The 16,870-nt window shown below is 48.3% G+C and overlaps 1 protein-coding gene across 8 annotated transcripts in view; it reads left to right on the top strand.

Annotated features, from left to right (window-relative positions):
• LEF1 (lymphoid enhancer binding factor 1) overlaps positions 1 to 16,870 on the top strand; it is a 69,233-nt gene that overhangs the window by 23,715 nt on the left and 28,648 nt on the right. For all 8 annotated transcript variants that reach the window (XM_075751468.1, XM_075751469.1, XM_075751470.1 and 5 more), the window contains one exon: positions 16,666 to 16,798. In XM_075751468.1, coding sequence (XP_075607583.1) covers positions 16,666 to 16,798 — 133 coding nt within the window. The remainder of the gene's footprint in view (positions 1 to 16,665; positions 16,799 to 16,870) is intronic.

Here is a 16,870-nt window from a genome sequence, read left to right on the forward strand (position 1 = left end):
GAAAAACAGAAAACAAACAAAAGCTGAGATAAGCAGTACTTTAAGGAAGATCAAAAACTCGTCTGCGTGTTTCTTCTTCTTGGGGGAACCTACGGTCCTACTGACAGATCAAATGCAGGTTTATGTATGTATGCCCAGGGCTCTCAGTGGGCCCTGTTGTTCCCCTCTAAAAGTAGCAAGTGAGCAGTATTACTGAGAGGATGTGACAGGTTTGGTATGAATCACCCCATCAACACACAGAAAAGTATGGTCTGAAAAGGTTATTTTTGTCCCTGTGTAGATGGTCAAACATTGCCTCATAGCGTTGTTGGAACAGTGCGGTATACTGTGTAGGACGGTAGAAGTCTGCTTTTCAGGTGGTAATTGCACAAAACACCCTTCTTGTTACTTTGTCTCCCTAACAAAGTTGCAGCCGCATCCGTCATTACTTTCTCAGCCTGCTTTATTCTCCTTTCAGCTCGGCTTTACTGGAGCTTACCCTTTACCCTTGCTTGTGCTCCGCATACCATGTACCTATCCGTGTATTTCCAGCCCCGTTACCTCAGATGGGTCGAAACCTGATGGCCGAATAAAAAGCTTAACGTGGTTGAGCTGCATTTTCTTGCCAAAGGTTTATGCGCATCTTCATTTCACTTGCATAACTTGCATACGTAGGGGCTAGTCTCCGCTGCGATTGCTATGCGAGGAGTCAGCCTCTAAACTTAGCCCTGATCCGAGCCACCTTCCCCCGAAGATGCATAGCACTTGTTCTCACCGTCATTGCCGACAAGCAGGTTTTATTTAATTCACATCAAAGATCTTCTTTCAGTGCTCTTTGGTGCACGTTTCTTTGGGTTTTACCCTCTGCATCCCTCGCACGCTGGCCCTTCTACCGCAGCGGGGGCCGGTGGGTACCTGGCACGCGTGGCTGCGGGAGCCGCCACTGGTGTTTCGGAGGGCAAGGGGAGCTGACTCTCCTCTGATCTAAGCAAAATCCTGTGCCAGCTGGGTAATGGGGAGAGATTAATGACTGCCTTGGAAGCCAGTTTTCCAGCATACTGGCCGGAGGGCAAGCATCATGATAGTTGTAGCAGCTGGTTTGGAGAGGAGGGAAATGAGGGGAACATAAAATTGCACACCCAGAATGCCAGGGTAGCCTGTGTCCATGCTTTGATGTCTTCTCCCTCCACACCCTCCTGTGGGTTAAAAATGAAACTAGACTGCATTTATAATGGGTGTGTGAATATCTGTATTTAGCTCCAGCCAGTGAGCTCCTGGACTGGATCCTCGTATGTGGAGAGACACAGTGCAGCCGAATGCAGGAACGGGTGTTTTCTGTGCCCTAATTGTGGGGACGGACGGACGCACACAGACACACACCTACACACGTCATCTCACCAATTCAGGCATCGCAGCCTAACACGTTCTGACACACATGTGCACGCTGGGTTATGAGAGGGGATGAAGGGAGATTAAACATCCTTTCATTCCTCCTTAATGGTCCTGAAGGGTGTAGGTCAGGGCGTGGGTTGCCCCTGCCCCCCCCCCTTCAGCACCAGTTTGGGGTTAGGGCTGCGGGGAGATGGCCCTGTTCGGGTCTGCAGCGAGGACATGGGCACCATGCAATAATCAAATGTAGCTACAGACCAGCCTCAAAATCTCTAAAATCCATTTGTGCAAACGGAGAAGGGTGGGTGAGCATCCGCCCTGTGATGCCATCGGAGGGGGCAGGAGCTGTCCTCGCACACTTGGGAAGGCCAGGGTGAAAGACAGGGTTCCTCCTCGGCAGCAGGCAGGGCGCACACGTGAAGGCAGGTAGCTCAGAGGAATTCGGGCTCCTTCCTGTTACTGTGCAACACTTCTGCATCCACTTCTGCACGGCGTGCTTTAATCAGCAGCCCTCCCCCCTTGGCCCCCAGGCCTCAAAATTCCACAAAACCCAATTAACAGAGATGAGAGAGCTCTAGCATGTATACATATGAAATTTCAGAAGGCTGAAAAAGAGATTCTTAATACCATAAAGCCTGCCCTAAAGTAAAATTTGCATCTGAAATCTACATAGTTAACCCCCGTGAGGAAGACAGCATAGCTGAGCACAACTTTCCCCCCCCCAACCCCGGGGGGTAACTTATCCAGGTCTGCTGGGTTTGGCATCAGCCCGCTTGCAGCTGAGGAGCGCTGCAGAGCAAGCCCTGTGCCTCGTGTACAACCTGCAGAGGAATCATAGCTCCAGCTTGAGAGTCCATACTGCAGTGGCCGGAACAAAACAAAACAACCCCAGCCTGAGAAGATCATGCGAATTTCTCTAGGTTGTCAACCACAAGCAGCCTGGGTAGACATGGTGCTTGCGTAGACTCACTAAAGGAAGTATTCAAGACTGATGTAATTATCACTTACAGGTTCAGCATATTCAACCCAGGGTTCCAGGTGTTTCATGCTTTACTAACCTGGTACTACACTGGCTTGTTTAAATTACCCATCGTGAATTGTCCTGAGAAAGACAGCCCCCCTTTAAAATAATTACAAACAAAAACACCTCAGCAAATCCAGCCCTTCCTTTCTGTATGGGTTCAGTGTTCAGAGGAAAACTAGGACTAAAGCTTTATTCCCCTTCTGTGCTTTTATCTATCTCTTTTGCTATCTTGTTTGTGTAAGATACAAAATTTCTCCTCTTATTGTCCTACTTACAGCTTAATCACATACTAATTGGAGACCATACTTCTGTTGCTCTGCTCTTTTTTGACTCTGTATACATGCATCTTCCATAAAAGCAACGCACAAGTACCCTCTTCAGTTAAGAGAAATTAAACAAAAGCTAAAACCTCTCACCTGAATGCTTTACATGATTCCCCAACACAGCGGGTTTGGCTTTAAGGTGGCTGGTGTCTGGGAAGGGTGGCAGTGGGGACTGGGCAGTGTGCTGGGAACACAGGTAAGTATTTCCCTGCAAAAAACACAAGGCCTCAAAGCTGCTTTTTTTATTACCTCCGGATTCTGCAAAGGGCTGGTTATCTCACGCTGTGAGCCAGCATGATCAAAGCCCCAGGAAAGGTCAGGCATTCCTCCAGGAGTGACACTCGGCTGCCGGCAGCACTCCTCCAGCCCACAGCTCCCACAGCCCAGACTGCAGCACCACACTGAAATCCTTTATCTCGTTAACGAGTGAACCTACAGATTAGCCAGCCTGGCCTTAGCTTGATGTCGAGAGCATGTAACACCTGGCCTGGGTTTTCTGAAGAGGAAAGGTGGTTTGGTTTTTTTTGGTTTTTTTTTTAAATATTTTTGTGGGGGAGGTAGCATTTCCTTCCTCTGACTGAGTGTGAGAGAGCTTGATGCTGAGAAAAGCTGTGTTCCGTCTCTGTGCTACACCGAAGGAGCTGCTTTCCTAATGTTCTCAGCTCCTAGTTTTGTGCAAGTGATACAAACGGTGAGTTCCAAAATATTGGGCATATGAGAAATTATCCACAGTATCTTCCGGTGAGAGGATAGTGTTTTCTCACTGTTTTGATAGACTGGTATTTAATTTCTCATTTTGAGCTGGTTATCCCCCATGAGCAGCTTGTGCGTGGACAGGGAGGTTTGGGGAGGGCGAGCGGAAGGAAGAGATGTTCGAGATGAGCAAATCCTGTCTCTGCTTCTGCACGTCAGATGCCATACTATTGCATCTGTGCTAGTTCGGTGGCATGAGGGGCTGCACGCCTCGAGTTGGGGTGATGTGCATTCACCCCGTGGCTCACGGTCCCGTCTCTGGCTGCGGCTGGGGTCTGACTGTCCTCAGCCCGGTTGGTCGGCGTGGTGTTCCTGCCAGCTTTGTCTTCAGGCACGGGCGCTGAAACTACGTGAAAGGCAGAGGGGACTTCTTCTCCCGTGTTTCACAGTGTGACAGCATCTTGGCTGTGACCCAGCACCTGTGAGATGGTGGAAGCATGTCAACAGCCTGATAGTTGGTGTAACTTTTATTTTTAACTGAGGTTAAGGTATCCTTATCCTAGGTGTAGGATAGGAGTAAGAGACACCTAGACATGCTTTCTCTCTCACAGCATGCAATATTACACAGCAAGGGCACTTAATGCCATGAAAGGGGAAAATGAGGGGGGTTTTTTGGTTTGTTTTTTTTCTTTTCTTTTAAAACAGAGCAGTGATTCCTTGTTTAAAGGTCTGAAATAGATACCCCTGAATCTATCACCCAGCTTGTTTCTTGAATAAAGGGGGGGTAAAAATTTACCTCATCTGCAAATAAACGTGGCAAACTGTGCAACCAGCTGCTGGACCAGCAGCCTCTCAAGGAAGCTGAAAATGTGTCTGTGTGTAGCACCTACGGGGCCTGCAGCTGGAGGGCCTGTCTCTGCCGCTCAACCTCCAGTCGATCCTCAAATCCCAGAGCATCAAGCTAAAAAGTGTGCTCCGTCTGCAGGGGAGAGGGAAGGGTCTGGTCCTGACCTCCGAAATACTGTGCTGGGAACGGGGAGGGAGCCTGCTGGTTCTGCTGGGAGCAGGGGAAAGGGAGAGAGAAGGGGGCGGAAGGGGGAATTTAAAATTTTAAAATTTTCTCAGGTACGTGGTTGCAGACCTCAGTCAGGTTCCTGGCTGGTGGCGGCAGCTGGAGGGGTTGATGGGTGGGAATGTCGCTGGCTGAGTTTGCCCAGCCCACACCAGGTGCTGCAGCAGTTTTTGGGGTGTATTGCCCCACGGCAGCACGCGTGCAGGTCTCCTGCATCTGCCCCAAAAAAGAAAAGGGTGAGCATTGCATTTGGGCATCTCTGGCTCCCTCAACCATCTGCCTTGTTAGCGGTGGAGGGGGGAGAGGGGCTGAATGCTTCCCTGAGCTCTCCTGGCGTAAGCTAATTTTTTGCCTGATAAATTGTTTAGCGGTGGTTTGCGGAGTCTGACGTGGCTGTATTTCTCCCAAGCCTGGCCTTTACTGCAATGAAAAGTACTGAGGGGAGATGGGGTTATCATAAGAAATTGTCCACCTCTTCCCCCGCCACATTTTGGGGTGGGTGGGGGGGTGGAGTTAATTGCACAGGGGAGTGCTAATTGCATGAAAAATCAAACTGTTGGTAACGACGGGGCGATGGTAAACTTTGGAAGTGCCTCTTCAATGAAATGGAGCATAACTCTCATATAATGTTTGTTGAGTTTAGTAGGATTGAAATATAATTGCGGGGCGACCCGTCGCTACTAGCAGGGCTCTGTGTGTAGCCATAAGCCCATCTGGAAGGGTGATTTACTGGAGGCTTGGGCAATCTGGCAATTTAGGCTCTTTTTTACGATGTTTAGACTTCTACCAATGTTATAAAGTGTAGCCCAGGGTTTTTATGAGGATGTAGGTGCCTGCTGCACAAAACTTAGGTTGTGGGCTGGGTGTGTTTTTTTCCTTTTTAAGAGCGATTTTTAAATTTTAAAGGGCAGCTCTTGAATTTAAAAAAAAAAAAAAAGAAAAAAGTCTAGCAGCAGGCAGAGATATCCTATGCAGGATTTAAAAGGCATCATGTGTGTTGTGCATACCAGCAACCGTTTTTAAGCTCTGTGGCCAACTGGGGGAAGAGGTTTAGTAGTAACAGACGAAATCGAGTGGGGTGGGAAGGGGGAGCAGGTGAGCCCCACGTTTCTCCCCGTCTCTCCCCATCTCCTCAGCTACTGGAGACCCTTCAGGTCAATACCCAGGACGGCTGTGTGCCTGTGTAGGAAAGGCCTGAAAACTGAAGGAAATGGCTGGTTTTGGGGAGCTCAGGGGTGTAGTGCAGTAAAACAAGCTGAGCGGGGCCAGGGGGGTCCAGGCAACTTCCCGGGGCTGAGCGCAGGGTGGTGGGGCAGAGGCGAGGATGGGTGGTGAACGGGGCTGCAGCAAAGCTCGAGGACAGCCAATGCCACCGACACGGGGAAGGATGCATTTTGGGTCCTGAGGACCCCTGGGTCAGGAGGGTGTGTATCGGCAGGGATGGGCGGCTCTCGGGGGCTGATCTAGCCCCAAAGCTAACGTGAGAGCATCCTTCTGGGGCTCCTTTGTTGGCTTCTCTCTGAAGCTGGAGGCACGCCTTGCCATGAGATTGCTTTTCGGGGAGGGGAAAAACCCCTTCTCTAAGCAGCCCGGGGAGACAGCAGAACCGAAGGTGGGGTGCTCCATCTTTTCTGGGTACCCCTTTCCCTTCCTTTTTCCGCTTCTGCTGCAAACAGGCTGGCAGCCTGCATGGGCCCATTATAATTGCAGTATTCCCCTGACCCAAGTAGTCTCCCACTGGCAGCCCATGGCTGGGATGCGTCGGTCCCTTTTTTATATCTTCTGAGATGCCGTTTGGCAAATGGGACTACAAACACCGAGCATTTAGATTATGCATCGGTAGCTCAGCATCCAGTGGTGTTTTGTGTTAGGTTTATTGGTCCTGTTCACGCCAAAAGTTCAAATGAAACAGTCAGCATCGATGGTTTCGGCCAAAAAAAGTGTTTGCAGACCTGCTTCTTTCAGCCCGTGCCTTGTTCAAGTCATTCTTTGCTTGTGCTTAGCTGCATGCTGTGATTTTTATATTTTTAGCTACACGTAAATGTAATTTTAAGGCATGTTTTTGTGTCTTATGACATGATGAACCCTCGTGGGACTTATACATAAAATGAAGTTAGTAGCTTTTCAACACTTTTGTTTGTACTGAAATCATCTTCCACAATGTGGTAGAGAAATAATTCCTGTTGTGACCTTCTACTGATGGTTCAAATAACCTGTCTAAGAGACATCCTGTTTCTGGAGGGCCCTATTGCTTTAATTCCTGTTAAAATTGGTTTTCCCTTCTGTGGAACAGTGCTGCAGAAATTAAGTACTTGCAAATGCGTTTTACCTCCAGATAAATGTTGCGGTTTGCATTTTCAATCCTAGTGAAGCTTTAGCAGACTGCTACTTTTGGCCTAATCATTTGTACGTTTTTAGGGATTTTTTTTTTTTTTTTTTTTTTTTTTTAGTTTAAAAATGAATATTTTATTTTAAGCCTTTGGACCATCTTGCCCACATCCAATGATGGATGTCTAATGAGATGACTTTTTACCTCCACTAAATGGTTATATTGTTTGCACTGATGTATGCTAAGACTTGATGCATTAAATCTTTGGTCATTAGCAGATGCCATTAGCAGAAAAGTCCAAATCACTTAGAGCTGAGACTTAAGACTTTTCATTAAAATCTGAATTTGCATGTTATTGGATAAATCTGTTAATACGGTTTAGCTGGACTCAGGGAAGTTACTTGAAAACTTTTTCCAGTGCGTACGCAGGGTCAGCGGTGCCTGGGAGCCTCGAATGTGGATAAACTGGCCCCACTGGTGCTTCCTTCATACCCCTTCATATGCTGAGGGCACAAACAGAGGTTTTGGACATGTAAAGGTGTGCCAGGTGGTTGCACAGGCGTCTGAGCCCTTGTCTGTACCTTGTATGAGACAAAGCTCAGATGTCTTTCCAATGCGTGTCATGCTCTTGCATTTTCTTAATCAAGAATATTTCTATTCAGTGCATCTTAAAAATTGCTGCTCGAAGAGAAGTTGACCCATTTCTCAGTCTTCTGGGCCTCTGGTGGTCTTTGCTATGGCATGTGGTGTTGAATAGGCTGTAACATAGACTTAATGTAAATACATTTAGTGGAGGTCTTATTTCAAGCACTTTTGATGCATCGCCGGTGCGATGCTGAAAGGCATCTTCCTGTCACCAGGGTGCAGGACGGGGTTTTTTCCTTGGTTTCCCCCAGGAGCCTCAGCCCATATCCTGTGGGACATGAGGAGGCTGATGAGGAAAAGTCATCCCATCCTGTGACGCACGTTGTCTGCCAGAACAGGAACACCAGGCTTCAGAGGCTGCCATCGGACTGCCTGCTTTCGTGCAAAACTTGTGTGCTTATGTAGTAGTTGGCATCTCACTTACCTGAGCGGTTTGCGGGCTTGATTTAAGTGAGCGCTTGGGGGTGCAGAGGAGTCCCTGGTTTGAGCATTGGACCGAAGCACATCCCTTTGCCCAGGAGAAGCCCATTAGCTCACAGGTCTGAGTACCCCGGAGAAGATACCGAAGCTGTTGTGAGCAGGGGATGCTGATAACCTTGAGGCAAGCAAGCAAGCTCATCTCTTTGTCTTAACTCAGCGGACGGCTCTGGTGACAGAAACCAGAGCAGTGTTGTCCCCAGGGAAGAGCTGAAGATGGCACAAGAGGTGACACCAGGATAGGCTCCCACCACCCAAAACCCCCGGGGCTTCCCGGCGCATAAAGCCCCTGCTGATCACCCCGCCGTCCCCCGGCAAGCAGCCGGGCTGCGGGCACCAGTTCCTCTGATGTCCCATGGGCTTCCTCTGCTGGTTTGGGGCAGCGGTCCTTATCGACAAAGCAATTAATAAGCCAGGCCTCGAGCTTTGGCTTGTTAAAACATTGCGGTGCCTGTGTTCCCCTTGGCCAGTTGAGAACAGAAAGAGCTCTGGGCAGGTCAGGAAACAACTGGCGGGGGGGGGGGGGCGGGGCGGAACGCCTCTTGAGCTGACGGGACCAGCTTGTGTGTGACAAGGATGCCTGAGGCGGGAGCAGGGATGCTGCACGGGATAAGGCTGGGGGAGCTGCGGCCCATGGGACATATGCCATCCGGAGAGTTAAGTATTTCCATTGCTGGCAGTCCCATTTACCAGGTTTTGGGGCTGCTTAGTGACCCCTGGGGTCGAGTTGTGGTTTGATGCTGCAGGTTGTCGCTTGTTGGGTGCGGGCTTCTTGGTGCATGTATTTACATCAGGGAAAAGGTGAACTGTTCAGGATGGGCAAAATTAAAAGGCCCATCGTATGGGCACCGGAGCTTAAAATGAGCATGAGCTGGCAAATTGCAGAACGTTTACTGACAATTAATGGCCATCGGAGAGGACCCAGTGCCGAGTTTGAAGAACAAAATAAACCGCTGCAAAATATTTTAACAGGAGAAACCCTTCCCTGCAAGCATGTGGCTTTGCTGGCGATTTAATGCCGTATCAGTCATTAGGACGTATTTCTAAAACTAATGGGCTGTGCAACACTAAGTATAGTCTGTGTATACATGAAGTTGCAGTGTGTAAATAGAAATGGGCTTGTCCTCTTCCCATCAGAGTCCTGCAAGACCTGCCTGGCTCCCCGCGTGGTTCACCAGCACTCCAGGTTTCCCGACAGCCTTCCTGAGCAGGCGAGAACAAACAAATTAAGAACTCACGGGAGAGAAGAAAACGGAGATAGCAGGGGATTTCTAATCAAGCTATTTTAATACTGGGTGTGCTTTAATCACTTACTTAATGGCAGTGCTTAATGAACACTTGAAATAAAGCATGTTTCTGTCAGAGATTCAACACCCATGTTTTTAAAGTTGTCTTGAGGGAACTCAAATGTTTATTACAACTTTTCAGCAAAAACCCGTCACAGTTGTGCTGTATTAATTTCCAAGATTGAAGGAGAGGGGGTGGAAAATTTGGAAAAAGAGAAGAATGTAGCAAGCCATTAACGTGGTGCTTTCTCACTAACATTGCGATTAACCTGAATCCAGTTACTGATTGCAATCCATCTAGATACATGCTTATCCCAGGCATTATCAAATCGCATTTACTCTTTTCTTTGCAATGCTCCCCTGACTGTTGTGCTGAAGTTTTTATTGCATGCCGACCCTTCGGGCTTCAGGCAGAGTGGTTTGCTCCGACTCCTCTTGCCTCTCCTCGTACGCTGCCTGCGTTTCCAGCTGTGACACCCCCTTTGCTTTGGGTGCTGGTCTTTGCACAGCGTCGTCGGCCGTGGAGCTGCCTTTCCCATGCATTGCCCTCACAGCTGGTTGCTGCTGGGCTTCCCAAAAAGGAAGGCAGTCTGGGCAGCTGGAAGAGGAGCACAAACTTTTTCTGCTCCTGAATAACCATGGGAAACTCTCGCAGGGATCCTGGGTGTCTCCTTTGCCTACATATGCGCTGGTTGCTGCTTCTCTCCATCTCCCAGGGATCTCCTGGGCTGCCGCAGCTCTGCAGTCGCCTGATGCAAGGTGTCCTGGGGAGAGGGGGAAGCTTTCAATGACTGACTTAAAGTAACTTTCCTGTTCTCCCCTTCCCTGGCTCCCAGCACTCAATACAACTTAATTACATGGCAAAGCACTGAAGTACAGGACGTGAGGAAAGGGGGACCAGGAGGATTTTTTTCTGACCTTGGCAAGCCATCAGTTTACCCCCTGAGATGTGCGATTTTGATTCTAGTTTTGTTCTGAAAAACTGTTAGTGGTTGCAAAGCTGTAAAGCTTCGCATCGGAGTGGATGCAGCGTTTCATTTTGTCTCCTTACTGTGGTGAGTCCCTGGGGTGTCACCCCTGTTGTTCGTAAGCACGAAAGGTCAGTGAGATAAATGGCCCCCCATTGCCGAGTTGTGAAGCAGGATAAAAAGACTGCGTTTTTTTTCTTTGGCTTTCATAAATCACAATATTCTTAAGCCCCTGTTTCCTGTGAGCCGGGTGTTCCTGTGGGCGTGCTTTCCCATCCCTGCTCATTTTAGTTTCAGGTGAGGCTAAAAGTAAGGTTACAAATCCACCGCCCCCACACCTGCTAGGTCATTTTCCCAATTGTACTGTCTAAGGATTGGAGAAGGTTTTCAAAATTAAGCATAAAACGATCTCTGCTGTCAAGAACCTAGAAGGAGGTTGGCTTTGGACGTAAAACTATTTGCTCTAAATAAATGGTTTGAGGACGGGTGGGAGGACTCTATCTATTGAGCTTGCTGCATCTCTGCAAAGTTACCTATGGAAAGGGATCGTACGATAGCTCCCAGGGAGGTGGCAAATTATAAGTGCAGTTATTGCTGGTGTTGATGAGCTTGTTTCATCTGTTAGTAACTAGTTCTGGCCAAAACACGTTACCGTTACCTCCTCTTCTTCAACCTTTGGTCCTCCTGTGCTAAAGCTTGTCCATGATGAACCTGGACGTGGGCCTGGTTTTGACATTGCTCCAAAACTACATTCTTCTTGGTCTTGCATTTTTATTGCAACAGCTGGTCAGCAATGGCTAAACTAAGTCTGCGTTTATGCCTTTAAAATGCTATTGCCATTTTGAGAGGACAACTGAAACTGCCATCTTCTGGGTTTGCTAAAACCTTCTGCCTAAGGATGATTTCAGGGCTCTAAAAATTAGAAATTAAATAGGCTAAAAAAAGGGATGGATTTTTCTTGCCTCTTCAGGTCAAGGTATCTTCAAATCCTCCAGCAAAGTCGTTGGTCATTTTATTTTGAGGTACTGCTGTAGCAATAGTGGAAGGGTTTGGGGTTGGTTGGTTTTGGTTGTTTTGGGGTTTTTTTGAGGAGCTATGTGTTGTTTTATTTTCTTCCTGAATTTAACATTTGCTGTCAAAAACTTGAAGCCATGTTTTTTTGAAATGACCCTCTCTTTCAGAAACAAAAGGGAATGCGCACATTTCTCCATCCTTAAGTTTTGGTTGTGGGTTTGCTTTTTTTTTCCCCCTGTAATTGGCTTATTTTAGTCTGAATTTAGAAGACCATCTGCTAGTGCCTGTACCCAATGCACAACTTGTTGACAGGAGAGGAAAAGTAGATAGGCTAGGGCCTTTTTTGGCTTTTTTACAAGCAGCTTTATGTTTAAAGAAAAGAGGAAAAAACAAAAACCAACCCAGCACCTTTTTAGGTGTTGACGTGGGGACACTTGGGTCTTGTATGCACGGGCTCGCTTGCTCGCAGTTCCTTGTGAACCTCCCTGCCCGTCTGTGACCTCCTTTGTAGATGTGCGTCCTTTGAAGGGTCGTTAATTTAATATCTTTCCCTGCGCAGCAGCTGGAACAAATGGTCCCCCCAGCTCCAGCGGGAGCTCCCAGCCGCCCGTCTCGCCTGGCGCTGACCTACAGGCATTTTTGCCGTGGCTGTCTCAGGCTTTTTATAGTTTTTGCACACTTGTTGCATATAGGATACCTTACAGGTGCGGGCCTTTGCTGAAGCATTAACTAGCTGTTCAGGGAGGGCTTGGTTGTTTGTTTTGTTGTTTGGTTTTTTTTCCTGGCAGTCTTGCTTTTCAAAAGTCAGGAGAACCTTCCCAGATTCAGACTGAATCTGAGATGCAGCATTTCACCATCAACTCACCGGACATTAATTTGAACTGTCTCAAAGTGTACTCCCTGGATGAGGGGACACTGCTCATTTAAAATGGTGAGTAACACCGCCACATTCGTGTGCTGGTAGAGGAGCTCCTCCGCCGGCACTGGGTGCTGTGCGTGGCACAGGAGCCGCGTCCCGCGGGGAGGCAGCGGCTGTGCCAATGGTTTCTTTCCCCCCTCCTTGCCCTGCCCAGAATGCCCGCGTACGGTTCAAGCCTGATGCTTGCAGACTCTGCTGTTTGCAAGAGAAACGCTGGCTCTTGTGCTGACTTGGGTGGTTGTGCCTGCGTTACTTTCACGCAGCAATAGTTTAAAACCGGTGTCTGGTGCACAGCGAAGCTCCTGCCAGGGTAATGCCTACTGCTGGGTCAGGGTCCTTGTCCCTGCAAGCTCTTACCCTTTGCTCACTAACATTTCATTGGGGATTTTGTTTTGTTTTGGTTTTTTTTTTTCCAAATCGATCATAAAATTGAATAGCAGTTTCATCCGTGCACTAACTGGTCAAATAATTCAGCTCCTGCTGTTTCCAACAGATGTATTTTCCACCAGCCCTGCCCCTTTGCCCTGTTGGTGTCCCTTCAGGGGACCGTCCCCTGCCCGCGCTGCCTCGCCTCAGCCTGAGCACGTACGTGCTCGGGAGAAATAAAAGATACCAGCTCTGAAGGCCAAGCTGATGAGCAAATGTCTGAGCAGCAGAAGTGCCCCAGGGAGGGCTGGGGAGAGTTCCTTCAGGTGCAAGGATCCCCAAGGATGCTGCTGCAGGGTCTGCTGCATGGGTGATCCCCTCGCCATTACCCTTTAGCCTTCATAATGGGCTGTGACACCTGTGTGACAAGGTGCCTTAAAGCCTTACACCTTTGTAAGCCACAGGTCCTCACTTTTAGCTATTTATTTATTTTTCCAAATTGCAGATCTTGAGCTAGGCTGTACATTAAATTTCCTTTACTTTCCAGGGTGCGTGAAGAAGCTTAGGCCCAGATTTTAATGAAGGTGACGAAACTGATGCGGTGCGGCAGTACACCACGTATGCTGCGTCAGAGCTGTGTCAGGAACCGTTTCAATGAACGTCCAACTTCTTCAGATGGTCTTGGAAATGAGAATTGCATTCTCATCTGCTTTATTGTGTTTCTAGAAGCTGCTTAGGTACCAGCTTGCCCCAAGATACTACATTTTGGTGGGCGGATGAGGTATAATTTCTGTACTGAAATATTAAAGACCCTCGTGTAGGGCAATGGGTAATGATGTAATTGTCTCATCAAAGGCATGTGGACTGATCAGGTTTTGCAGGGGAAGATTTTTGAGGTTGTATTGAGAAAAGGTCCTCTGCAAACCGTGCCTGTATTAGATGTAAATGTCACCCGTGTGCTGGGGAAAGCCATGGCGGTTGCTAGCTTGGTTAACAGGGGCTGAGCGAAGCACGGGGGACCGAGTTCCCCCTGCATGGAGATCACCTTGACCCAGATTGGTGCTCCCTGGGTTCAGGTCTCTGTCAATCCTCAAGTGTTTCTGCAGCTTTATGTGCCATCTTTGCCGGATTTGGGGAGATGAATGTAGAAGGGGTGGCACATTTGTGGGAGGAGGAGGAAGCCTATGGGCAAATAAATTGTGCTGCAGTAGGAGGAATCTGATTAGGGCCATCTTGTATCTCAGCATAAAGTAGGATTTTTGGCCACATTGCTCGGCCCTGAAAAGCCTTTGGGGCAGTAATGTCCACTGCAAGCAGTGGGCTGTGGAAGGGGCTTCAGCATCGTCCCTAGTCCAGATGTCCCCAAGAGCGAAGGGTGCAGGCCAGCTTCTGCGGGGCCAGCCGGAGCGTGTGGGAGGGTTGAGAGGGCGGCAAGAAGGGCATCCAGACCTGCATATGAGATTTTGGTCTCGTGCCCTGAACTCTCTCAGGGAGGAGGTCCCAGATAAACCATCTGGGTGGACTTGTAGTGCAGGTGCCATAGCAGAATCAGTTTAGTCCGTAGGGCTTTTGGAAAACATGTCATCAGGCCTTTCTCATCCTGGTTTCGTTTCACATGTGTCGCTCTGTGTTTTCTCCCCCTGTCAATCACTGTGGTCATCGTGGTGGGACCACAGGGAACGGGGAAGCTCAGCCTGTGCCCACCAAGCCCTCGTCCAGTGGCACGTCTGGGTGCCCAGCAGGATTTAGCTGCCAGAGCTCCTTAGGTCCTCCCAAAGCGGTGTGGGGCAGGCACACCAGAGAGCTTTTTATTATTGTTGTTATTTATTGTTAATTCCCCCCCCCCGCCCTGGTTTCTGGCTCTGCAGACCCCCAAATACACTTTAATGGAGATACGGCCCATTTATATGTTAATTTTAAGCCTGCTGACAAGCAGTTTGCTTTTTCTTCTGACTTCTCACATTTCCTTCGCCCGTTGAAAGCCGCTGCCATGGGCTTAGGGGATAAGGTGCCGAGAATTAGAAAATAAAATCTGCAGGATGCTGGAGAGTGAGGGGGTACGGGGATTGACTTGCTCAAAGTACAAATAGGTGATTTCTGAAAGCAAGTAACCCTGATACCAGGGGCGTGCATGACAATTACATTCAGTATAATACAAAATGTTAATTACTAAATTTTGAGAAATTAATGCTGATTAGCAGCTGCGTGTGTGTGACCTAAATACATCTATTGCCTGATCTTTATTCATAATATACAGTTTATTGTTGATAAAGTAATTGCTGAATGGTGGGCTGGCCCGCAAGTCTCGTAGCTAAAGACTGAGGCCTGATTTGTAAATCGTCTGAAATTTGTTGGCATCTGGTTTTTGTTGAATTTATACAGATGAATAGCAGTCTGAGCTATCCCCTTTACAACTCAACTCATATATTATTGAGAATTCATATTGCTTTTATTATTTGGTCACAAAAATGGACCTAATGCATGTTGGGTTTAAAACACCTACTAGCGCTGCTTTCTCTCTCCATCTTGCAAAATATAAGACAAGGCCGAAGCTTAAATTAAAATCCTCAGGTTCTTATCTCATTCCCACAGGAAAGCAAATCTGTGTTGAAAACCGTAAAATTAAGAGGAGAGCAAGGATAGCATAATTTAGCAAAAATTCATGGCACCAGATTCTGAGCTATATGACTGGAGGGATAGGTCAGACATTAAGAAGATACTGCCTGCTAATGCAAGTTCCTTAAGGTGGTGCTCTGGAAACAAGGCAAGCAGAAAATGCTGCACTGGTTCCCGTTTGCTCCCTTTCCTCTACTCCTACCAGCCTTAACAATAAATTGAGTTGTCTGTTTAATAACCCTTCTGCTTCCAGAAGTCCAGAGAAGTCCTGGTTTTGTACTTGGAGTATTGTCCTAACATCTGTTTGTGCTGGGATTTCAATAGTGAACTCAAAATTAATTTCATTGGGCTCTTATAAGGAATTAAGACCAAAAATTAATTTATTTGACAGGCTGTCCTTGCTGAGTTTTATCAGCGTTTCTGTCTGAAGGACAGCTTTTTTTTTTTTTTTAATTTATTAAAAATTTGTTTGTGCCACAATTATTTTTGCTAAGGGACGGGGTAGAGTGGCAGGGCACAAATGAATAGCGCCTGTTACACACTGACGTCATCGCTACGTCTCATTCATGGGAAGAGCAACTTGTGTTTCAAGCAGCGTTAATACGGCAGCATTTCGTTGGGACAGACAAGTGCCGTTGTCTTGCAGCGTGATTTTGGGCAGGGTCCCTCTGTCTCACCGAGTGCCCCCTCCCCTGCACCTCTGTGGGAAGGGCCGATGGGAAGCGTGTGTCTTGGTCTGCATGGACGTTGTTTTGCAGCACCCATTTTGGGACCCTTTCAGGCATTTGTAGCACTTCTGATTTCTCCTTGGCGTGACGCAGTGAGAGGTCTCCCAGCCATCAGCGGGTCTCCTCCCTAACTGACCCCTCTGAGAGGCCACTGCCAACCACTTATATGTGAAAGTAGGCTTTTAAGAGTGGTTTTTCAGTTGTCTGCTACCCAGACCAGGAGATTTCAAGTGGTGTTTGTAAAATTGCCAGGGGAAAAGCCCGCGGTACCCTCTGGCAAGGCTGGGGGCTTGTCCTCACTGCACTGTGCCACGGTTGCGCAGGAAAGCGATGGAGAGGAGGAGTGATGTCGATGATGCTTGTGTTGCTCTTAAGGCTAGAGATCTGGCAAACCTGCACGTTAAATCTCTTTTATTTTTTTAATGCTGATCCCATAACCAAACGGTTTCTTCAGCGCTGCTGCTGGCTCTGCCACCCTTTGGTCGCAGCCCTTGGTGCGTGGCGCCTTGCCTGCCCGGCGTGGTGCTCTGTGCTCCTCCTGCCCCACAGCTCTCCGGCCGCCACTTCCCTGGCCCCATCTCCGTGTCTCCCAAACACCTTTCCTCCTGCTCCTGGACCCATCTCAACACCCACATCCCTCAGGCACCGGTGCTTCGAGGATGCCAATTCCAGCAGCAAACCTGGTTGCTGTCTGCCAGCCCCGATGTTGTCTCCCCTACCTTCAGTAATACAAATACGTAAAAATTGCTTTTTGGAGGTGCGCTTTTTTTTTTTTTTGAATGCAGAAGCCCTACCTCTCTAACACTATTTAATTTAATTTATTTTCTTCTCTTGCAGTCAAACAAGGTGCCAGTGGTACAGCCTTCTCATGCGGTTCACCCCCTCACCCCTCTTATCACGTACAGCGATGAGCACTTTTCCCCAGGGTCGCACCCGTCTCACATCCCCTCCGACGTCAGCTCCAAACAAGGTGAGCCCATCCCGTCCTGGCAGGGATGCAGAGTAGTCCCAGTGCCCCCCCGTGCTACTGATACGTCTTTAT

The sequence above is a fragment of the Balearica regulorum genome, chromosome 4 (assembly GCF_011004875.1).
Source record: "Balearica regulorum gibbericeps isolate bBalReg1 chromosome 4, bBalReg1.pri, whole genome shotgun sequence".
Taxonomy (NCBI): domain Eukaryota; kingdom Metazoa; phylum Chordata; class Aves; order Gruiformes; family Gruidae; genus Balearica; species Balearica regulorum.